General features: G+C 36.3%; 1 protein-coding gene across 2 annotated transcripts; it reads left to right on the top strand.

The window, feature by feature from the left end:
* Window positions 1-792: 792 nt before the first annotated feature.
* On the top strand, window positions 793-22,272 carry LOC111385312 (ribulose bisphosphate carboxylase/oxygenase activase, chloroplastic). Of its 2 annotated transcripts, none has more exons than XM_023009692.1 (12): window positions 793-1,163; window positions 1,451-1,536; window positions 1,650-1,659; window positions 2,547-2,609; window positions 2,969-3,082; window positions 3,249-3,310; window positions 11,737-11,791; window positions 12,119-12,182; window positions 13,745-13,851; window positions 14,219-14,274; window positions 15,065-15,157; window positions 21,840-22,272. In XM_023009692.1, the coding sequence occupies exons 1-12, from the start codon at window positions 806-808 to the stop codon at window positions 21,945-21,947; spliced, it is 1,176 nt and encodes a 391-aa protein (XP_022865460.1). In that variant the 5' UTR covers window positions 793-805; the 3' UTR covers window positions 21,948-22,272. The 2 variants fall into 2 exon arrangements, with proteins under 2 accessions (XP_022865460.1, XP_022865459.1); XM_023009691.1 differs by having other exon boundaries at window positions 795-1,163; window positions 11,981-12,182.
* The last annotated feature ends 3,522 nt before the right edge of the window (window positions 22,273-25,794 follow it).

Genomic DNA, 25,794 nt, shown 5'->3' with positions numbered 1-25,794 from the left:
GTCGACGTTAAGCATGTTTTGTATTTCATTGTACATTTTTCGTAAACGACGTATTTTTTGTTATCAAAATAGCAGCAACCCCTTCTCCTTCACTCGTCCATTTCCATTCCCATTGACCATTTTCTTTCCTTTGAAATTTCCCGAAGTAACAGTTGGGACACATGCTTGTGCCATGTCTGCATTACGAATTAAAAATTATTAGAACAAATTAGATTAGACCAGAACCGGGGGGGGGGGGAGGTCCGTTACAAACGGTCCGAATACGAACTGTTTGGAGTTCCGGCGTCAGATCGGTGCCGACTTGAACTTTGGTTCTAATATTATTTTTTCTACCATTTAAAAAAATATACTACTTCAATAAAAACAAAATTAAATACTAGGAAAAAATATTTACCAAATTAAAGTGCTGAAATTTAACGAAATATTTTTGTTGAGGTTGATAACTGATAAGTTTATGAAATTTTGAGGTTGAAGTGGATGAAAAATGAAATAGTTTTTATCGTATTAGAGTAAACTGATGAGAAGAGTGACTTCGTTTTCAAATCTCAATTGAGAGGTGTTTGAATTTTAATTTGTAACTTAAGGATATTTTTGTCTTTTTAATAGATTTCTATTTTTGTAATTATGTAACTCTTTTAAGGGTATTTTTATCTTTTATACAAAAATAGGTGAATGTCAAATTTTTTTTGTTAAAGTGGAATGTTGGTTGTTTGACATGACCACTCTTAAAAGTACGCCCGCCCCCTACACACCTGAATTATACTTGTGGCGCCAAACGTCCCTTATTGATTAATGTACAAAAGAAATGAATTTGAATGGCTCAAAATTTGCCCAAAAAATACCCCAACTCCAAATCATGACTCTCTGCTTACACTTACCTTCTTGGCTCTGCAAATCCCACTTCTTCAATCCCTTAGTTTCCCCTAAACAACCCTATAAATTGATTACACTTTGCTGTTCAAAAAGTGATGAAGTTAAGGATGCAAATACAAGCAAAGAGATAAAGAAGTTATCGCAACAGTCCTCATGGGAGGCTCAGGATTCTGAGGGCAAGGATTATTTGTACAGGCTCGGAGCGGAGGCTGAGAACATGAATATTGCCATTGGAGCTAGGGCTGGCGTCATCGATGACCTCTTCACTGGCAATTTCCTTGGCAAAGACTGTAATTTATTCTTTTCCTCTTCAATACTTTGCTATTATACACTTGAGACTATGTTTCGTGGCCTAGAATTGAGGTTTGTCAATTGGGATTATGTAAATTGATTACGGAATTTATTGGGTTGTGAAAAATTCGGAAACTGAATTTCCGGTTCCAGCCTTTGTATTCTAAAATATTGCTGGAATTTGAAGTGGAGTTTAATCTACAACTATTTGGCATAGATGTATTGATAAATTTTCGGTTTGTGTTTTTTATATTGTTTTTCTTTTTGTTGTTTTGGTTTATGCTAGCGGATATTGTGTTTGACTACCGGCAGAAGGTGACAAGATCATTTGAGTACCTTCAAGGTGATTACTACATAGCCCCAATTTTTATGGTACATTCTCTTATTCATGGTTGAATTTTTTATAATTTTTATTAATAATACTACATATTATTATTTTTATTATTTAATCTGACTGTTGTTATGTTTCTTTATTTTATTGACAGGACAAAGTCGGTAAGGCCACATTCAATCTACGTTAATGGTATAGAGAGGCTTTCATTAACATTTTTGATGTTGAAGAGAATGATATTTGATGCGGCAATGAACATTATGTGGTTTTTTATTCGGTGTATAAGTTACATGAAGAATAATATCTTGCAATGAACATTATGCAAAGAGCATAAATTGGGAGTTGCACATCAAGATATATGACAATAGGAGTTTTGACATTGCTTACAAATTTAGACCTCTAGGTTACGCATTCCAAAATGTTTTCTTCCTTCTATTGTACAAGGTGAAATAAATTATTTCAAAAAATTGTATCTCTTAAAAGGAGAATCTTACTTTCAAGATAAGTATCTGAGACGTGCAAGAGGCAAAGATGACTGTGACATTTTGAGTCCCAGAATATAGCAATCACAGAATACCTAGTGGTTCCCTAAATGACGTTTGCACCATAATAGTGAACATCATATTTTAAAGAGCATCATTTTCTTGGTTATGTCCAGAAACCATGCTCTAAACTTCTCCTGACTTATAGTGCCTAGGTTCTTTCCTATATGTGGAAGTAACTAAAAATCGCTATCAGCGTCCTTATCAGTATGTATTTTTTAATCTCTTGTGGTTACACCTATGACAATTATTCATCTTTGAAATCTGTGTTAAACCTATAGCAGGAATGTTTAGATAGTTTCCCTACTTTAGACTATTGGCTTTGTGTTTCCAGATGCTAGGAGACACCCAAAAATAATATTGGATCTTTACATTGTGATACTTTAAAATTTTTTGTAATTGACTGAATTTCTTTTTGAACTTATTTAGAAGAAAGGTAATTTTTTTTTTCCTTAATTGTTATTTTTCTGCGACACATACTTCATTCACATGTTTTGTTAATAATGCAGTCTGCCACATTGTGAAGAACTACATTGCTCATCTTCTCAACACCAAAGTTCCTCTTATTCTAGGTAAATGTACTTTATAATACATCGATGTAAACTTGAACACGAATATACAGTAATAATAACTGTCAGCGGAAGGAAAAAAGGAATACAGATAGATAAAATCATATGCTGAGTAGACTGCTTTTAAATTTTGTAATGCCAAATTGAGCATATTATCTCGTTTCCCTGACTTCATTTTTTACTTTGAAAATATTCATGTACCCTTTAACAAGATTTTTTTGAAGTCATCATTTTTTGTGTCTGATTGTCTCATTGTTCCGAGGACTGTCACTGTAGAGGAATGATGATATTCCAATTATCATGTTTACATATTTTTTGTTCTTCAAGAGAATAGAATTCATAGTTGACATGTTCTTTGACAGGAATTTGGGGTGGTAAAGGGCAGGGTAAAACTTTTCAAACTGAACTTATTTTCCGGGCAATGGGAGTTGAACCAGTTATCATGTCTGCCGGGGAATTGGAATCAGAAAGAGCTGGTAAGGCGGTGTTTACTTTCTGGCAGTATTAAATGAGTTTGTCACCAATATTTCTTTCAATAAACAGGCCAATATAAATGGCATTTTTAGTTTAAGAAATGTTTTTGATTTTGGTTTTTTTTCTTGACTTCCTGGTACTTATTCTCACTATTTTTGCTTTCTATAGGAGAACCAGGAAAATTGATACGTGAACGTTACAGAACTGCTTCTCAAGTGGTCCAGAACCAAGTTAGATGCTTTACTACTTTCACTTCTGGGCATATGTGTCTCTAGGATTTTGAGTTTCAAATTACTATAATTGTTGTAGGATATAGTTTTGTTTCAATTGTGCAGAAATGTTAGTCGAGTTTTCATTTACCAAGTCAATGATTTCTGAAAACACGTCTAATAAATTTTGAAGATTCCACAAAAAAGGCATGTAATTATGATTGTAGTATTCTTGGTCAGGATTGTAGTTAAACTAATTCTGAAAATAACAAGATATTTTTCTTGAAAGGGGGTATGCTTTAAAAACTAAAATAATTAGTTGTCAAACTTATTCTAAATGTTGTTTGTTCCAAATTTGATGTGGTACTACTTTCTTCATGTATGTGTTATCTCTCTCTCTCTCTAATGATGATGCTACATGTAATGAGATTTCACTGCAGCTCATTGAGAGATACAAAGTGAGTGCTAGAAAATCTCAGTAGATTTGGGTTTTCTTCTTGTGCCTTCGCTGCTCTTCTATTTAATATTATCTTTCCGTGTCTCCTAACACTCTGTAACCCCAACACCCTACAACTTCAGTCTCTGTCATAAGAAAAGATGACATCTTGACATTCTCTTTCTGTAGTGTTAAGATATGCTCGTAATTCTGTTGTTGCTGAAGCATTCTTAATACCTATGCTTTAAGCTCCAATTCAAAATGCCAGCCACTATTATTCAGAAATGTACCAAAATTTAGTTCGAGCTATGAAGAGAAGTTTCTCAGAACCATGCGCACATACATGTGTGCAGCCATTCATTGAAGTTCCATTGTGTACTCTACCCTGGTTTCTCTGTTGCTCAACCATATTCTAAGAGATCTATGTTTTCCCAAATCAGTGTAGGGAAGTGATATATTTAAGTTGTAAGTGAAAGTGGTGGGTCTAGGTTGTAACTTAGGTTAAACAATTATGGCGAATTGGAAAATTGTCCCAAATAGTTATTCTTGCATTTTTGCACCAAGCAGTATCATGGCCCATGATAACTGGTATCAATGTTGCACTGGAATTTACAATGGGATCCAGGAAAATTTTCAAAAGTAGAGGCAAACATTCAACAGAACTATTGATTCTGTAATGTAAATGGTTATTATTGTCAATGCTTTCAAAACCAAATAACCAGTCAACCGAAAGTTCCTCCTTTCGATTGTGTAATTGTCTCTTCACAGCTATTGCAGAAAATACTCTTCCAATGGCTGCCATTGCAGTAGACAGAAGCAAAACAAAAAAAAGCCTTTTAGTCTTGGCTAAATCATTCCTTTACCATTTGTGCTGAAATTCCAACCTTTGAAGAAAAATTGACTTGGCATTTAGCCAAAAATTGTTTCATGTCTTCTCTAGAGTTGACGTCTAAAGATAGAAGTCCATATGAAGAAGAATTTATGGATGGTTGTTGATGAATGATGACAGCTATATTAGTTTGGTAATTACCTACCACATAAGAAATGTAACATTGGTCAAATGGGGCAAATTTGTGTGATTTCCAAACCCAATGTCAATTTTGTACTTGGGAGGTCAATGGGGGAAGCTAACTCCACCTCCATTGTGTCAAAATAACAAGAGAGCTTTGGAAAAACAGATTTTCCCTTTGCAATAATTTCCATTAAAAGGCAGTCTGTCAAATGCTTTACAAGGAAAGAGACTCTTTATAAGGTGAAAACGGAATTGGAATATTGAAATTTTTATTCCACAATTCTGCAAAACACAACCCTATACCTCCTATTTATACTATACAATGTAAATTGGAAAAGGAAACTATAATTACCTAAGAAAGGAAATAAATCAACCTACCAATTAACCAAAAATAACAATCTAAATAAATTATAATTTCCATATTATATGACTTTCTACACTCCCCCTCAAGTTGAACTGTAGATGTTGATCATGTTCAACTTGCTGTGGAGTTCGTTGAAACTTTGTCGTGACAATCCTTTTGTGAAGATATCCGCGATTTGCTCAGTTGTAGGGACACATGTCATACAAATAATCCCATCTTCTACTTTTTCTTTGATAAAATGCCTGTCCACTTCTACATGCTTGGTTTTGTCATGTTGTACTGGATTAAGGGAAATACTGATGGCTGCTTTGTTGTCGCAATAGAGTCTGATTGGAAGTTCAACATTCACTTTCAGTTCTTCCAAGAGTTTCTTTATCCACAGCCCTTCACAAATCCCTTGAGCCACAGCTCTGAATTCAGCTTCGGCACTGCTTCTAGCCACTACATTCTGTTTCTTGCTTCTCCAAGTCACTAAGTTTCCCCATACAAATGTACAGTAGCCAGAAGTAGACCTTCTATCTTCAATTGATCCAGCCCAGTCTGCATCAGTAAATACTTCTATTCCCATCCTTTTATTTTTTCCGAAAAATAATCCTTTCCCAGAAGTGCCTTTCAGATATCTGAGAATTTTGTATACTGCTTCCAGATGAGCTTCTTTGGGAGAGTGCATGTGTTGACTGACCACACTGACTGCAAATGCAATATCAGGTCTAGTGTGTGAGAGATAGATCAACTTTCCAACTAATCTTTGATATCTATCTATTTCCACTGGGCTCCCTGTGTCCTTCATCTTTCCAGATTCAATAGGAGTGTCACTTGGTTTAGATCCTAACATGCCAGTTTCTCTTAGCATGTCAAGTATGTATTTCCGTTGAGACATACTGATGCCCTTATTTGATCTTGCAATCTCCATACCCAAAAAATACCTCATTTGTCCAAGATCTTTTATTTCAAATTCTGCGGCCAAACACTTCTTTAATCTTTCCATCTCAGCAATGTTGTCTCCAGTTAGGATTATATCATCAACATATACAATCAATATTGTCTTAGTACCATCTCTAGACTGATGAAAAAACATGGTGTGATCTGATTGTCCCTGCTGATATCCCTGACTCTTCAGCACTTTTGCAAACCTATCAAACCATGCCCTCGGTGATTGTTTGAGGCCATATAGAGACTTCCTGAGTTTACAAACCTGATTTTCCTTCCCACTTTTGTTGAATCCTGGTGGTATTGTCATGTAGACCTCTTCCTCTAACTCTCCATTTAAGAATGCATTCTTGACGTCAAGTTGTTGAAGAGGCCAGTCTAAATTCACTGCAAGGGATAGAAGAACCCGAACTGTATTTAGCTTTGCCACCGGGGCGAATGTTTCTGTGTAGTCAATGCCGTATGTTTGTGTATACCCTTTGGCGACTAGACGAGCTTTATACCGTTCTACTGTCCCATCTGCCTTGTACTTCACATTGAACACCCATTTGCAACCTACTGATTTCTTTCCTTTTGGTAGATTCACTACCTCCCAAGTCTCATTTTTCTTCAAGGCTCTCATTTCTTCCATTACTGCCTCTCTCCATTTGGGTGACTCCAAAGCTTCCTGAATATTTCTTGGAACTTCTGTTTTATCAAGATTGGTTGTAAAGGCTCGAAATTTAGTAGATAGAGCATTATAAGATATGAAATTTGAAATAGGATGGAGGGTACATGACCGAGGTTGTTTCCTGAGAGCAATAGGCAAATCATTTTCCGGAGATATGAGTTCGACAGAGGAGTTCTTTTCAGGTCCTATCGTCGGTTCTGACTCTTTTGGTGCTTCAGGTGTGAGAGTTTCTTTATACTTTGATTTAGGCTTCCGTGAGTAAACTAGTATCTCTTTATCATTTTGTGATTCGACATCTCCCCCTGGATTCAAGTTTCCTTCTGTATATGGCACATTAGAAGGTAGAGTGGCTTTTTGGTCAGTGGTGGAGAGGTTAAATTCTAAGAATTCACGATCCAACCGATCTTCACTCAAGTTCTCCCCCTGAAGAGATGGTTTCTGGAAATATGGTGTTTTTTCGAAGAAGGTGACATCCAGACTAACATAGACCCGTTTTGTGAATGGGTCATAACATTTATAGCCCTTTTGAGTGGGTGAGTACCCAATGAAAACACACTTTATTGCTCGTGGTTCAAGTTTATTTCGGTGATGAGAATGCACAAAGGCAGTGCTTCCAAAAACTTTTAGTGGGAGGTTTGAATTGATGCGAGAATTGGGAAAGTACTGTTGGAATTTATGTAAAGGCGAGGCAAATGAAAGGGTACGACTAGGCATCCGATTGATAAGGTATGTAGACGTTAAAATTGCATCTCCCCAAAATGTTTTTGACATATTTGTAGTAAATAATAAGGCTCGAGCAACTTCGAGTAGGTGTCTGTTTTTTCGTTCAGCAATACCATTTTGTTGAGGGGTGTTGACACATGAACTTTGGTGAATTATCCCATGTGTTTTTAGGTAGTCTTGCAAGGTGGTATTGAAGTATTCTGTGCCGTTGTCAGTGCGCAGAATTTGAAGTTGTGCTTGAAATTGAGTTCGAATCATAGAGTGAAAGTTTATAAATACTGAGCATACGTCAGATTTTTCTTTTAGTAGATATACCCAGCATACCCGAGTATGGTCATCAATGAATGTGACGAACCATCTTGTTTGGGTTCGATTAGGTATACGGGATGGTCCCCATAAATCACTGTGAATTAAAGTAAATGGTGTAGATGGTTTATATGTGGAATTTGGAAATGAAGTTCGATGATGTTTTGCGAATTCACAACTCTCACATTGAATATCAGTTGATGTTTTATTTGAGAATTGTAAAGGAAGTACATGTTTCAAATAGGGAAAGCTAGGGTGACCCATTCTATAGTGCCATAACAAAATTTCGCTATCCTTAGAGACAAATGCAGGATTACAACTTCTAATTTGACCTAGCTTACTCACATTAGCTTCCTCGAAGTAGTATAGACCCTCACACTCTTTAGCATTGCCAATCGTCTTCCCCGATGAAAGGTCCTGAAATACACAGTAAGAGGAAAAGAAATTAGCAGAGCAATTTGAACTTTTGGTTAGTTGACTAACAGATAGTAGATTGCAAGACAAATTTGGGACGTGGAGGACGGATTGTAATGTGATAGTGTCTGAGATTCGAATACTTCCTTTTCCTGCAACGGAGGAGAGTGAACCATCTGCAATTTTCACTTTAATATTTCCAGCACAAGTTGTGTATGAGGAAAATAAGTGGTACGAGTCCGTCATGTGGTCGGATGCACCGGAGTCGATGATCCAAGAAGTTTTATATTGTGAGGTATTTAACGCTCTCAAAAAGTTACCTTTATGGGCGAGAGAACTAGAGGGACCTTTAGGAGAGGGCTGACCAGATGTTTGAAGGCTTGAAAATATTTGATAGAGTTGTTCCATTTGTTCGGAATTGAATGCTCCGCTTGAAGTAGGAATTTTTGTTTCAGCTTGGTATCCTCGGCTCCTATTATTTTGCCTTGGCTTCCAGTCGGTAGGTTTTCCATGAATTTCCCAACATGTGTCTTCTTTGTGCCCCGGCTTGCGACAATGCTCACACCATGGTCGTCCCCGTTGTTTTTGGGTTGACCCATTTGCAGCCCCTTTTGAGAAAAGGCCCAAAGCTCCATTTCCACTTGAAAGTCCATTACCTGGAGGCCCATTATTTTCCGGCCCACTGTTTTTTTAAAAATTCACTCCAGGCCCAATATTCGGTAGCCCATTTATCTTAACAGTTGGAGGCCCATTCCCTTTGACATTTAGGGCCGACATCTCTGGAGGAGCTCCATTCCCGTCCTTCATCATCACCGATCGACGAGCTTCCTCCCGGCGAACCTCGGCGAACACTTCGCGCGTCGGTGGTAACGGTCGCCGGCCTAAGATTCTTCCTCTAACATCATCCAGCTCTCGGTTTAGGCTTGCAAGGAACTTGAACACCCTCTCATTCTCTACCTTCTTTCTGTACAGTGTGCAGTCATCTGCACACTTCCACTCCTCTTCGACGCTAAGGTCTAATTCCTGCCAAAGATTCACCATTTCCATGTAATAATCGGTCACGTCTCTCGAGCCTTGCCGGGTCTGCCACAGTCGGGATTTGATTTCAAATATGTGCGACGAGTCTTCTACATCGGAGTAAGTCTCCTTCACTGCATCCCAGACGTCCTTTGCTGTTGGGAGAAAGAGGTATGTTTTTCCGATGGTCGGTTTCATTGAATTTCCCAACCAAGCCGTCACCATGGAGTTTTTTGATTTCCACTTCTGCAGCAAGACGGTGTCGGTCGGTCTCTTGGTTTCGCCGGTAAGATACCCCAATTTTCCTTTTCCGTCTATTACTAATTTTATGGATTGGGCCCACTCTCGGTAGTTCCTTCCATTTAACTTTTCCACCATGAGTTGGAAGGTGGAGTTCTCTACTCCAATTGAACCGATTGGGGGGCTGACTTCTGTTTCGAATTCTGAAGTGGCAGAGGTCGTTGACTCTGCCATTGTTTTGCTAGGTTAGAGGAACCTGCGCTCTGATACCATGAAAACGGAATTGGAATATTGAAATTTTTATTCCACAATTCTGCAAAACACAACCCTATTCCTACATTTTATACTATACAATGTAAATTGGAAAAGGAAACTATAATTACCTAAGAAAGGAAATAAATCAACCTACCAATTAACCAAAAATAACAATCTAAATAAATTATAATTTCCATATTATATGACTTTCTACATAAGGAAAAGAGAAACTATAGGGATCTACCTTATATTCCTGAAATTTAGGATCTAAATATTGTTAAGAATATTATACAACTAGGTTAGCGTATAAAAATATTGTAATTTGCTGATGGAGTGGTCAGTCCAAATTTGCTGTAAGATTTCTTCCTCTAACTTTCCATTTAGAAATGCGTTCTTAATATCAAACTGATGGAGTGGTCAGTCCAAATTTGTTGTTAATGATAAGGGAACTCGGTTTGTATTCAATTTTGCTACATGTGCAAATGTTTCTGTGTAGTCTATACCATAGGTTTGAGTATATCCCTTTGCAACTAGACGGGCTTTGTATCGTTCGATTGTTCCATCTGCTCTGTATTTCACATTAAAGACTCATTTGCACCCAACAAGTCTCTTTCCTTTTGGTAGCTTCATTATATCCCAAGTTTCATTTGTCTCTAATGCTCTCATTTCTTCCATTACCGCTTCTCTCAATTTGGGAGTTTCCAATGCCTCTTGGGTATTTGTTGAAATTTCTATACCATCAAAGTTAAAAACAAAGGTTCGAAATCTCGGAGACAAAGTTTTATAAGCTATGAATTTTGATATAAGGTGAAGAGTACATGATTGAGTTGATTTCTTGAGAGCAATAGGTAGGTACATGATGAAAGTAGTTAAGTCCCTCACTCACCTTTGCATTGCCAATTGCCTTTCCCAATGATGGAAATACACAGTAAGAAGGAAAAAACAAATTAGTAGAACAATTTGAATTTTTAGTCAATTGGCTAATGGACAATAAGTTGCAGGATAGGTTTGGGATGTGAAAAAAATACTCTAGTGTTATAGTTTTAGAGATTTGAATACTCTATTTTCTAGCTACTGGGGAGAGTGAGCCGTCTGCAAGTTTTATTTTACGATTAACAGCACATGATGAGTATTTAACAAATAGATCGTAAGAATCTGTCATATGATTGGACACACCTGAGTCGATGATCCATGGCACTTTAGCAAGTGCGGTAGTATTTAGAGCTCTAAAGAAATTACCCTTGTGGGCTAATGAACCTGATGGGTTTGTTGTTTGGAAACTGGAAAACATTTTGTAGAGTTGTTCTAACTGTTCAGAGTTGAATGCACTACACTTGCTGGCTTTCTTCATGTCGAACCTTGACGAAGACTTCACACGTGGGTGGCAGCAGTCGACGGCAAATGATCCGACTTCGCAAATCATCAATGTTTCTGTTCAACCTCGCCAAAATTCATATACTTGCTCATTCTACGGTCTTTTCTTGTACCGAACGCCATCGCCAGGGCAGTCCCATTGGACCAATTTGCTTTCACACATTGTGCACCCATCTCTGGTGGTACTCGACAAGGACGTCAAGGGCTAAACAGTAGGTGATTCTAATATCATCATATTTGTTACTCCACATCCATTGTGGGTAAGCAAGATATGCAAGTTTCGCTTGAAGCGGTCTAGTGAGATGTGCAGTTGAGAAGCATGAGTTATGGACTAATGTTATATCTTTGCCCATGTGGTGAATAATTAGTTATTTCTTAAAGCTAGATGTCAAGTCATGTTTGCTAGCATGGTTCTGAACCCAGACATGGCACTGGTGATGTTAAATTCTGAAATTGATATCTTCCAGAGCACCTTGAGTTTAAGCAATAACTTTACTAACACACGATTGTGGATTGGCAGACAGTATAAGAAAGAGTACACCTTAGTATTCAAGATCCAGAATATTTATCTGTAATCTTCTATCATTAGAAAAGCCACTATTATCCAAGAATTCCCATCATGTTTTTTGTAATGAGTGATCTATATCTGTCTCTTTATAGGTAAGTTGTGAATTAATTTTATATAATTTCTTTTTGTTTCATACAGGGGAAAATGAGCTGTTTGATGATCAATGATATTGATGCTGGACTTGGTAGATTTGGTGAGCTAATTTTGGTATTAAATTTGCAACTGAAGTTAGATACATATTATTTGTGCATAATTGTTCAAGTTCACTATTTATAAAAGCTCATGTTTGAGTTGCTCAATAAGATTATTTATTTTTCTGCATTTGAATAATATATCAATCAAATGAGAGTCCTGATGTGTATCCCATTGTTCTCTTACCAAGGTAACACCCAAATGACTGTCAACAATCAAATTGTGGTTGGGACTCTTATGAATATATCAGATAATCCTACAAGAGTAAGTATTGGGCAAGTCTGGAGAGAATCTGACATAACACACCGGATACCGATTATCTTTACAGGAAACGATTTTTCAACACTCTATGCTCCATTGATTCGTGATGGAAGGATGGAAAAGTTCTACTGGTACACTTCTAAGTTTAAAGTTTCAATTTTGTCCTCTAGTGTTAACTACCATGCAGTATTGGTACTTTGAATAGTGGAAGCAAGAGTTCGGTTGAGCGTGTTTAGTGAAGCTTAAAAATAATTAAAATTTTTTTGCTTCCTAACTTTTGGATATGTTACTTCTTTAAGTAATAAAGTTAGTTATTTTAACCTTGTCGTCAAATAACTTAGTTATTTCTACCGTAATCAGTCAAATATGTTAATTATTCTTATTTACTTGTATGTAAACTTCTTAGTATTAACCAAACACATCTTTTCAGTCCTTGAAAGGACCAAGTTCTTTGATGTGTTAGCACAACTCAACTGATGTATCTTACTTTGCTTTTATATTTTGAGCAAGACTAATGTCTTAGTCCTTCATCAAAGACATGCCAATTTCGCTGGATAATTTTCCAGTGTTCTTGCCTTTCATTTATAGGAGGTTACAGAAATATATAAGGAAACAACTGTACAATAGGGAAATCAATCCCTGATTTTATGTGATGTGTCTAGCTAGATAAGGGAACAAATTAGAATTATTCTGTAGATTAGCCTGTAAATTGATAGGCCTCTAATACCTCCCCCTCTCAAATTGATGATGGTGAGTCCACAAGCATTAGATTGCTAACAAGAAAATTATGACGAAGACGAGTTAGAAATTTAGTGAAGATATCTGCGATCTATTGACTAGTGGAAACATGTGGTAGACCGATGACATTGGAATCATAGTCGTCCTAGATGTAATAACAGTCTATTTCAATAAGTTATGTGCTTTCATGGTATATTTGATTAGCCACAGTTTAAATAGCTCTAGTGTTGTCACCATGGAGAGAAGTAGGTTGTGATTTGGAAATACCAAGTTATGCAAGAAGACCACACAACCATACAACCTCAGAACAAGCAAGGAACATAGTGTGGTATTCAGCCTCGGTGGAGGACTTAGAAACACAGTTCTATTTCTTACATTCCCCAGAAATGAGAGTAGCACCCACCCAGAAAGATATAGTAGATTGACGAGAATCAGGACAATCGGCCCAGTCCGCATCACTGTAAGCTGTGAGCTCAAGTGGTGTCTCCCGATGGTAGAATAGACCATGATGAGGAGGTACAATAAGATAGCGAATAATGAGGCGAACAACTACCAAATAAGATGACGAGGAGCATCCATAAATTTGCTGACAGTATGCACTGCAAAGGAAATATCCGGACGGTGGAATATTTCCACATATCTGGGATTACAAAAATATGGAAACAATTAACTGTACAATAGGGAAATCAATCCTTGATTTTATGTGATGTGTCTAGTTAAATAAGGGAACAAATTAGAATTATTCTGCAGATTAACCTGTAAATTGATACAACCTCTAATAAGACATACATATTAATACCTCATAATCTTTGACGGACCATAAATGGAAATTATACTTCTCTACACCTAGGTGCGCCCTAGTATGGGTAATCTCTTATTACATCACGACCCGATTATACAATTTAATTACATGTTCTCATCTGCTTCTTTCTTAAACCTATGTAATTTGGCACAGGCAACCCACCCAAGAAGACATTGTAAATATTGTTCATAGAATGTACCAGAAAGATGGCATAATGAAGGATGAGGTTGACACCGTAGTGAAGGAATTTCCTAATCAAGGTAACTGCATATCCGTCATCTTATAATGCTTGTTTACTTATTTCATTTGCCATATACACCTAGCTTTAGTTGCATTCCTAATGGCTGAAAATATTTCTTAGAAGGTGATCATACATGTATGTTAATGCTTGTTGGGTGAGGGAATTAAAGATTGTACTGTAGTATTTTAGCTGTTTGTTAGTATGAGCTATTGGAGAGTATGGTAACTGTTGTGCCTCTAAATGACATGCTATTTTTGTGCTCATACCATACATTGCTCGTAACTGTGACTTAATGTTATAAAAGAAATTGCATAGGGAACTTGAAACAAATGTAAAAATTTTCTTCCTTTACTGTTTATCATTTATCATTTTTATCTGTTTGGCAGCCTTGGATTTTTATGGTGCTCTAAGGTCCAGAACATTTGACCGTTTTATCCTAAAGGTACCTGTTAGTAAATTATATGTGCTTTGTAATGGATGTAAGTTGTCAATTTTTACTCTTTTCTGCCTACAAATTATCAGTGCTTTGGGAATATTTGTTCTCATTTATGCAGGTGGTTAAAGAATGAAAATTAGACTGATATTATTTGTTGAAGTATTTTCTAAAAACTGATTGTCTTTTAAGGAACTACTGACTGAGAAGCTAAATTTTTTAAATCATATTATGAACAACTGACAATGAAATGTAGAATGTCTGTTGATTATTATACTCTGTCTTTGTCTCGTGAAGTGAAATCCCAGCGTAAAGAGTAGATAAATCAACGATATGATAAACAAGTATCTGTGTGTACAAGAATCCTATGGTGACAAGCAATATGTAAATCAAATAAATGTTAAAACATTGAATTCACAAAACCTCATTTCTGCATTTGAAGGAATTAATAAAATGAAATAACATCTGGTCGTGCAATGATAACACTAACCCTGTTATTGATAACCACTCATAATTTGCTTCTCCAATGGTAATCTTTCTGACTGACGAACAATACCGTTAGATCATACTACCTCTGGCTATATTAACTTTCCTTACTGTTAATAATGTTAGTATAAAAGTGTATGTTACGTATGTATGTATGTATGTAAACACACACACCCATATATATGGCCTAGTAAGATCTCGCTTTATGAGCTTATCATCTAGGTCCCATATCTCTTATATAAGTCAATTTTTCATTAGATATTTGTCTGTTAGTGTTATTAATTACATGCTTTCAATTTTATTTTTACTGCAGTGGGTTGATGATGTTGGAGGTGCTGAAAACCTTGGTATAAGGCTTCTTAAACAAAAAAAGGATGGAAAGCTTCCGGAATTTGTTCCTCCTAAGGTAGCCCCGGAAAACTTATTATCATAACTAATCTGCTTCCAATTTGCTTTCACTTATGGATATCTGATCTGTGTGAACAGTTAATTTCTGTTTAGTTTTTGAAATAATGTTGATGCAAAATGGACTTCTGAAATATACATGGGAAATTCACTTATCTGATTTATTAAATAAAACAAAAATAAAAAGAGAGAGCTTGAGGCTTCCTGTTGAAGAAATCTAGAAATATATTCCAGGAATGCTAAGAAGACCTAAGGATTCAGGTAGGCTATTACCTGGATTCTATGTTTTCTAATTTTCCTAGATTAGCTATTCTCCTAATTTAAATAGTAAGTTTAGGAAGTCAAAATATTTTTGTATCCCAAAATCAGAGGAGAAGATTAAGTTCTATTCTCTATTTATTGTGTATATTTTCATTGTAATCAAATAAGAGGAAATTATCTTTTCTACATGGTATCAGAGCTTTTCTGGAACATCTCTTTCTTCTCCCCCTCTTCTCTCCATTCTCCTCTCTCGGTGTCCTCATGACAAAATACAGGATGGCCCCGCACATGAAACAGTCAACATTGACTCCTATGGAGGTTCTGATAACAGCCCTCTTCTTATCAACGACCACAAATTAAATGGTCACAACTATCTCCAATGGTCACAATCCGTTATGATGTTTGTATGTGGAAAAAGTAAAGATGATTACCTCATCGGGGAAGTGATTACTCCAAAGAAAGAAGTTCCAGCATTCAAAGTCTGGAAATCCGAAAATAACATGGTGATGTCTTGGCTTATTAATTCGATGACTAATGACACTAGAGAAAATTTTCTTCTTTATGGTACAACAAAAGAAATTTGGGATGCCACCAAAGAAACATATTCCAGCTCTGAGAATATCTCAGAATATTTTCTGCTGAAAGCTCTCTTCATGACATTTGACGTAGAGATTCATAAGTCACCCAATATCTCAACTCCCTCAAACGACACTGGCAACAACTTGATCTATTCGAAGTACAGAGTGGAAGTGCCCTGGAGATGGAACTCTATACAAACAAATCATCGAAAAGAAACTCTTTAAATTCTTGATGGGTTTAAACAAAGATCTTGATGGAGCGCGAGGGAGAATTCTAGGAACAGAGCTGCTGCCAAACATTCGTGAAGCCTTCTCAGAGATTCGTCGGGAGGAAAGTCGCAGAAAAGTTATGACAGAGTCAACAAATCTCTCACCCACTGTAGAAAGCTTTGCACTTGCTGTCCATGCTTCCCATGGATTCCATCAATCTTCAAACGCTGATAACCGGCCAAGAAGGGGACGTCCATGGTGTGATCATTGTCGCAAACCCAGTCATCTCATAGGTCGTTACTGGAAGATTCATGGAAAGCCTGCGGAATAGAAATGTACACGTCCTGCAAGTGACAAAGAAAGTCATGGACACCTTGCCTCTAAGAACACCAATTCCACTTCACAAAAATCGAATCTATTCAGCAAAGAACAAATGGATCTCCTCCAAAAAAATGTATAATCAATCATAAGAAAATTCTGCATCCTCGTCTACAGTGATTGGTTCAAGCTCTTTGGCCCAAATAGGTACTCTACTAAATGCCTTGAATGTAAAATAAGTAAAACTTGGGCCATGGATATTAGATTCTGGTGCATTTGGATCATATGAAGGGTGATATCTCTATCCTAAACAATTATAAACAAAACAATGAAGCTCTTTGTTAGAATTGCTAATGGTTCACTATCTAAAGTTGTTGGAACTGGATTTGTCTGCGTCTCAGAACAATTGACCCTAAAATCAGCCTTATTTGTGCCTAATCTCAAATGTAACTTGTTGTCTATCTGCAAACACACCCATGACCAGAATTGCAGCGCCAAATTTGTTTCTAAACTTTGTGAATTTTAGGATTTGGATTCAGGGAAGATGATTGACAGTGCTGAAGTGTGTTTGGGACTTTATTTCCTCAAATTTGACAATTCTTTAGGGATGCAAGAACTAAACGCCAGGTCCACAAGTCAATTCCAGATTAACACTGTTGGGTTTTTGATATCCAATAAATCCCGGGCTATGATGTTAATGTGGGAATGTCTATTTCATAGGTTCAGGCCGATGAATGAAATAAGTACTAACAATCAAGTTCAAAAGCTCTACCCGGTCCAATTATATTACTTATTGGATAGCTTTGAATCTTGACCCCGTTTAGCTTTGTTATTGGCCCAATTAAAAGCCTAACTTACCCATATTCATATGGTTTAACCCCTAGCCATTTTAGTGGGTGATTTGTGTGCGCAAAGTGAAGAAAATCGGCTGCCCCTTTGAAGAGAGAATCCGGCTCCTTTGTGGTACCCAAAACCGATGGATTCCTTTGTCGATTTTGGTCTCTTTCTTGCCTCCTTTGCAGTGTTTTTCTTCTTACTTTTGTGGCTAGAAATCATCACCATTATCTTATCCTTTGTGGGTGAGATTGAGAAGCAATCAAGGTGAATATATTGGTTGTGGATCGTAGTAGGTTGGATTGGTTGTTTGGTAGAAAAATTTAACGTTGAACTGAGCCCGGAAAACGTTGTTTTGACGATCCTTGGAGCAAGCTTCCTCGACAAACACTCTTTCTCGTATTGCTTTTAATAATGATAGTGAAATAATGTTATATAACTATCGATTAGGTCATCCAAGCTTCTTATATCTTGAGAAGCTCTTTCCTTTGCTATGCAGAAATAAAAATTTGAAAACCTTCTCATGTGAATTTTGTTAAATTTCAAAATATGTGAGAAATTCTTATCCAAGTCTTTCTTATAAACAATCACATCCTTACTCACTAATTCATTCTGATATTTGGGAATCTTCTAAAGTTAAAAATATGACTGGAACTTGTTGGTTTATCTCCTTTAAAGACGATCATACTCGTGTCACATGGATATTCCTAATGAAAGAAAAATCTGAGGCTGGTCAAGTATCCAAAATTTCAACTCCATGATATAAACTCGATTCCAAACAAAAATACAAGTGTTAAAAACCAACAATGTACAAGAATATTTTTCCTCGATCCTAAATGATTATCTATTGATTCCGGGAATAATACACCAAAGCTCCTGTGTTGACACACCACAACAAAATAGAGCAGTTGAAAGGAAAAATAGACATCTTCTTGAAGTTGCTCGGTCACTTATGTTTACAACTCATGTTCCTAAACATATTTGGGGGGAAGCAGTTTTAATAGCAGCATATCTCATAAATAGAATGCCCTCTCGTGCACTCAACTTTCAAACTCCGAGTCGTACACTTCTCAAGTCATATCCAAACACTAGAATTATCTCAACCATTCCCATGAGAGTGTTCGGTTGTTCAGCTTATGTCCATACTCATTCACACAATAGGAGTGAAGTTGATCCTAAAGCACTTGAGTGCATATTCATTGGATACTCATCTAATCAGAAAGGATACAAATGTTATTCACCTATCACTAGATGTGTTTACTACTCCATAGATGTCACTTTTGCTAAATAAAAACCATATTATCCCAAAACTGATATTTAGGGAGAAAATTACTCGCGTGAATATTAGTTATGGGACATTATTTCTCATGCTATCACTTCTCTAGAATATTCCATGTCCACCAATCCAAATTTTTCCGCTCAAGCTGAAATCATAAGTGATGTTTCTACAAATCTCAAGTCACGTGTCTCCTAACCCGGATTCGTACAACCCAACCACAATAAACCTTGAGTGACTTGTCTATTCCAGGAAAAAAAGGATATAAGGAGTAGAGCATCCTATGCACTATCAGCAAATTTAGGAGTCTAATTCGAGTTCAGACTAACCTGAAAATTCTCAAGGAAACACCTCCACTGAACCTATCAATATTGAGTTGCCTAATGACCCCTTGATAAAGCCAGTTGCTTTGAGAAAGGGTATAAGATCTTGCACAAATCACCCTATCTCTGAACTTATCAATATTGAGTTACCTAATGAGGACTTTGACCGAGCAATTTCTTTGATAAAAGGTAAGACCTTATCCTAAGCACCATTTCTCTAACTTTGTTTATTACGAGGGTCTATCCTATAGTTTCCGTGCATTTATCTGCAATATCAATCAGGTTCTCATTTCGAATTCCATACATGAGGCAATCAAAGTACCTGAATGGAAAAAAGCCATCTTAGAGTAGATTCAAGCACTAGAAAAGACAACAGATGGGAGATCACCAAGTTAACATTGGGAAAGCGACCGATGGGTTGCAAATGGATTTTCACTATCAAATACAAAGATGATGGTAGTTTAGACAGGTTTAAGGCACATCTTGTAGCAAAAGGATACACTCAACCCAATGGAATTAATTATCAAGAAACCTTCTTCCCTGTAGCAAAACTCAACATTGTTCGTGTTCTCCTATCTCTTGCATCTAACTTGGATTGGCCACTTTACCAATTAGATGTCAATAATGCTTTCCTCAACGATGACCTTGTAAAAGAAGTCTACAAGGAGATTCCCTCTGGTTTTCATACATCTACTACAGTAACAAAGTCTGCAAACTCAAAAAGCCGTTATATGGTTTAAAGAAATCATCACGAGCTTGATTCAACGGACCAAAATGGCTAAACAATATAGGTAACAGCAATGTCAAGATGATCATACTCTATTCATCAAAAGATCTCTTGAAGGTAAATCAACCATCCTAATAGTGTATGTAGATGACATTGTTCTCACGAAGCTTTTTCAAAAGAAATGGGCAGACTTAAAAGTCTCCTAGCCAAAGAATTCGAAATCAAGGACTTAGGAAATCTCGAATATTTCCTAGGTATGGAGGTGGCTCGATCGCAAAAGGAAATCTCAGTCTCATAACGCAAATACATACTAGGTCTACTTGAAGAAACAAGGATGTCAAGATGCAAGCCAGCAGAAACTCTGACTGATTCTTCAGTCAAACATGGAAATAAGAATGATACTCCTCCAATGGATAAAGGCCGATATCAAAGACTAGTAGGCAGATTGATTTATCTCTCCCACACTCGTCGAGATATTAGCTTCTCAATTAGTGTGGTCAATCAATTCATGAATAATCTTACAGAAGAACATAAGGAGGCAGTTTACAAAATCCTAAGATATTTGAAGATGATACCAAGGAAGCGACTCTTCTTTTAGAAAACAAAAATACGAAAATTAAGGTATTCAATGATGCTGAGTAGGCATGATTAGTTATAGATCGTAGATCCACTTCAGGACATTGTACTTTTGCATGGGATAACTTGGTAACATAGCGAAGTAAAAAGTAACTTGTAGTTGCTTGAAGTAGTGCTGAAGCCAAATTCAGAGCAACGGCCCATGGAATGTGTGAACGAATATGGTTAAGAAGACTCCTCAATGCATTGCTCATTTTTGTGGAAGAACATGTGGCTATGTTTTGTGACAACCAAGCAACGATAAGTATCGCAAAAAACCTTGTTCAACATGATCGGACCAAACATGTCTAGATAAATCATCACTTTATCAAGGAGAAAGTAGACAGCGGGATCATGTCTCTTGTACATATTACACTTGCCAACAAACTGCAGACATTCTCACTAAGGCTTTTCCTCGGATGAACTTTGAAGAACTAAGTTCCAAGTTGGGTATGACAAATATTTACCACCCAACTTGAGGGGGGTGAAGAAATTTAGAAATATCCACATAATCAAGCTACATGAACTCCAGGAATACTAAGAAGATTAAAAGATTTGGGTAGGCTATTACCCAGATTCTATATTTTCTAGTTTTCCTAGTTTAGCTAGTTTCTTAATTTAAAGGAGTAAATTTAGGAAGTCAATATTTTTTTATCACAAAATCATAGGATAAGATTCAATAATGTTATTTAGCTCCACTAGGTTGCACCCTAAAGTTTAGGTGGCATTAGATGATAAGCTAAATGAAATGTGAAATTAAATAAGTGTAGTGCCACCTAGACTAAGGTTGCAATTCCAGTGTGACTATATAGCATTACTCGATAAGACAAATCTCTATTCTCTATTTATTGTGTATATTTTCATTGTAATCAAATAAGAGGAAATCATCTTTTCCACACTTGTAAATGTGAAAGGTTTTGTAATATCTTAAATTATTGCAGAACATGGTTTTCTTAATCCTAATTTGTTTCAAATAAAAGGAAAAAAGTTACCACTAATTTGCATCATTGTTCGCCTTGAAATTGAGTTGAGTACACACCTGGGTGTCTACACTGTTAGAATCTACAAAGTATATACAATTTGAGATGGCTTTATGGCTTTTAGTATAGAAACTCACTAAAATTTGTAGAAAGTAATTGCAAGTAAGAACTACAAAAAGATTATTTAAAACTCATTTTTTACCAAATTTATTTCAATCACACGTTCTCACAACAAAATAATTTTCACTTGTACCCTTAACTTTTCCCTACTTTTTAATCATTTATTATCCAAAAAAAAAATCACTTTTCACAAAATTTGTTCTCAAGAAATCTACATCAAACAAGCTCTTAATTTATCTAGTAGGAAAGCCAAAAATTAAATGATGGCTTGAAATCATCAATATATAACTTGGAAATTATACGGAATGAGCATACTTCTACAATGTTTCTCATGTTTAAATCTTCAGTTCTTTATTCATTTTCCCTTTCGAAATAATTCAACTTTCTCATAGAGAAGTGGGGATGGGTGTTTAATCGTCTTGTTGCATTTTGCTGCAACAGCAAACAGTGGAAGCTTTACTTGAATCAGGATATGCTCTCATCAAAGAACAAAGGTTAATAAATGAAACTAAACTTTCAAAGGAGTACATGAAGAACATCGATGACTAGCAAGCTGGATGAAGTTTCAATGCCATTTAGTGTCTTCCATTTTGGTACGTTGCACAGAATCAAGATTATTTGAATTGTATATTATCAACAAGTTATATGAATATGAGGGCTTTTTTGAAGCGGTCTTTCTTTGTCACACTTGCATGTTAACAATTAATTATGCGCACAATTACCATATTAGTTTTGACTGTCAAGGGAATACATGTAAGATGCTTCTATCATAGGCCTTCAAAGGTATTTTTGTAATCATGTTTTCAAATTCCACTTTATGTACTGTGATGTGAGAGTTTGATCAAGTCGAATTGAGCCATCAACTTTTACTTCATATAGTGGACAAGTTGGATGGTAAGTCATAGATTTTCAAGTAGGTGGTGACTATTTTTCCCTTTCTTAGTGATGTAAAGAACCTGTTTTCTTTTACTTTATAATTTGCTTTATGAACCTATGAAATTGGGTAAGTGCGTCTATGCGTGCTTGCTCGACTTATTTTAATTTTCAAAGATTATATTTTCCTGTATCTCTTTAGAATATGTTGGAGCTTTTTCAGATAGGAGTATTGAAGTTGAAATTGTGCTTCAAAAAACTTGAATAAAAGGTCAAAAAGTGCATTAATTTTAAATCAGGTTAATTTCACTAACGGTCACTGAACTTACGCGAAAATTACAAAGTGGTCACTGAAATTTAAAACTTTCAGTAACGGTTATTTAAGTTTCAGGGTGCTTTCAAAAACGGTCACTGAAATTTAAAAACTTTTAGAAATGGTCACTGAAATTTAAAAACTTGCGGAAATGGACACTAAAATATAAACACACTTTTTCAGTTTTTTGAGCTACTTTTGCGACAACTTTTTGATCACTTTCGACCATTGATACTGTTGGAAGGCCCAAAATGTCCTCTTCAATTATGACCCAAAATCTTGGGGATTCGACCGAAAAATCATTGCAAAATTCGCCCAAAAAATTTGGGCAAATTTTTAGATTTTTGGGGCGAATTTTGCAGGATTTTTTGGCGACTTTCGACCATCAAGATTGCCGGATTTTGATACCATTGGAAAGTTCACAATGTCCTTTTCAATTACCATCCAAAACGTCCTCCAATTCTAAAGGATTCGGTCGAAATAAACCCTCAAATTCGACTACCCAAAAAGGCGAAAGCTTGGGCAGATTTTTCTTATTTTTTGGGCTCCTTTTGAGGCAACTTTTCGGTAATTTCCGACCACCAATACTACCGAATTTTGAATTGTTGGAAAGCCCACAATGTCCTCTTCAATTACCACCAAAAATCTCCCCCAAACTCCAAAGGATTCGGCCGGAATAAATCTACAAAGTTGGCTACCCGAAAAGGCGAAAATCAAGGCAAACTTTTCAGTTTTTTGGGAGACTTTTGCGGCAACTTCTGGCCATCAAGATTGTTGGATTTCGATACTGCTAGAAAGCTCCCAATCTCCTCTTCAATTACAACCCAAAACCTCTCCATAACTTCAAAGAATTTTGCCAGAATAAAGCCACAAAGTCAGCATACCGAATTTGTGCAGATTTTTGCCTTTTTAGGTAGCCGAATTTGTGGGTTTATTCTGGCCGAATCCTTTGGAGTTTGGGGGAGATTTTGGATGGTAATTGAAGAGGACATTGTGGGTTTTCTAAGGTATTAAAATCCGGTAGTCTTGGTGGTTAGAAGTCGCCGAAAAATCGCAGCAAATTTCGCCCGAAAAATATGAAAATTTGGGTAGATTTTCAGATTTTTTTGGCTACTTTTGCGACGATTTTCCCGGTCGAATCCCTTGAAGTTATGGGGAGATTTTGGATTGTAATTGAAGAGGACATTGCAGGCTTTCCAATGGTATCAAAATTTGCCGGTATCAATGGTCAGAAGTGATCGAAAAGTTGCCGCAAAAGTAGTCCAAAAAACTGAAAAAGTGTTTAAATTTCAATGACCGTTTCTGCAAGTTTTTAAATTTCAGTGACTATTTCTGAAAGTTTTAAAACTTCATTAGGAAATGGAGCTTGAACTCATCATAACTTAAAAGCTTAGGGGGAGGGGGTTCTCTTCCAGCCATCCACTTATTTAGTTCTGGCCCTTCCCGAATCTCATAGACATGTCTCATCATTCGTGGGGGATCGCTGGGGTGTCTGGAAATTAGTGCTCACCCCTCTCTGTCTCGTTACCGGTCTCAAGACTTAAGTGACCGTTACTGAAAGTTTTAAATTTCAATGACTTTTGTAATTTTTGCATAAGCTCAATGACCATTTGTGAAATTAACCCATTTTAAATTTGATTTTCTATTTTGTGTGTTTGTATGTGAGTTGAATTGATGGAAAGGTCATTTATATTCTAATAATAAGAGAATATAAGACCAGAATGCTTTATTTGTCACTTCACAAATTATTTTCAAAATTGAGGAACATGATTGGTCGCACCATTGTGCTTCAACTTTGTAATTGATGAGTAGAGACTAGCTCGTTGCAGACCATAGGCTAGTCTCTAAGCCTCGAGGAAAGTATATTTAGTTGATCAATTATTGATGTTTTTATTTTTGTTGATTTTCGTTTATTTCGAGAAATCTATTGATCAATTTCAATTCTCTCTCCCTCCTCATTTTTATTTTTTTATTTTTGGAGCAAGATGTCTATATCTTATTTGTAGATTAATGGAAATGGACAAAAACTCCATTGCCTTTGCCATCTTACAAGTCTCCTCTGTTTTGTACATTGCATTGTCACTCCTTTGACAATATCTACTAATTTAGAACTTAATTTGAAAAGTTATATTTCAAACTTGATATTTTTAAAATGTTGCTAATAACCAACAAATGGCAAGTACTTTCCCTTCTTGTTAAGAGTAGTTATTTATATTTGCTTATGATCAAATATAAGATTTTAAACTTGAATAGAATTAAAAGAACAATAAAATTGACTTGTGTTAAAGATTAAAGACTCCAAGCCCTTTGGTTCTTCTTGGCATCTGTAATTTTGGCACAAGCCTTAAAAGAAACAGTTTGAGAAGGTTCAATTAGCTGAAATGAATTTCTAGACTCGTGTATTTATCGACATCTAGTTCATAAAAAAAGTCAGTATTCAGCTACCAAATTTATTTTGTACACGATGGGGTTTTTTCTTTTAATGGGGGACTTCTAGGTATCGGTTTATGTGGTTCTAATGAACCAACATTAAATTTAGAAATATTAGCCAATCAATCCTATCCTGTGTCCTTGGAAATAATATTTTATATTGGATTTTTTATTGCTTTTGCTGTCAAGGGGAATATCTAATCGAGGTAATTATATTTGTTTCGGTATATATGCTCTTTAGGCACTTGAACCTGCTTACAATCCCCACCACGGAATAGTGCACCTACACGCCTTCATCGATGTTCAACCTGGTTTAACAACAGCTACCCAATATTCAGGGGATCCCTTTCCCGAACCCATACGTGTTTCAGCAGGTCTTACTGTAATCGATTTGTTTGGAAATATACGGACTCATATTTTTCCACCACGACGTGCATTTCGTGTTATTGCTCGTCGACCTGCTTGGCTTGCTTCGATTTGCCTGGATGTGATCCAAGTAGGTTCAAGTGCCTGAAGAGCATATTTACCGAAACAAATATGATTACCTCGATAAGATATTCCCTTCATTCTTCCTCCATGTTTACGGAATCTAGTTCTTTTGGGGTTATAGTTGATGGTTGTCTCACAATTCCATCTCTACTACAGAACCGTGAGGGTTAATTAAGATTTATGTCTCATGCTCTCTTGAAAATACGTCATATGAGTTTAGTCCAAATTTAGGTATTTTTTCCATGTTTGGTTCGTTGAATTAAATTGAATTGAGAGACTTGTGAGATTCTT

The sequence above is a fragment of the Olea europaea genome, unplaced genomic scaffold (assembly GCF_002742605.1).
Source record: "Olea europaea var. sylvestris unplaced genomic scaffold, O_europaea_v1 scaffold312, whole genome shotgun sequence".
NCBI classification, from domain to species: domain Eukaryota; kingdom Viridiplantae; phylum Streptophyta; class Magnoliopsida; order Lamiales; family Oleaceae; genus Olea; species Olea europaea.
The sequence above is the reverse complement of the archived record's forward strand: the minus strand, read 5'-3'. Positions and strand labels throughout refer to the sequence as shown.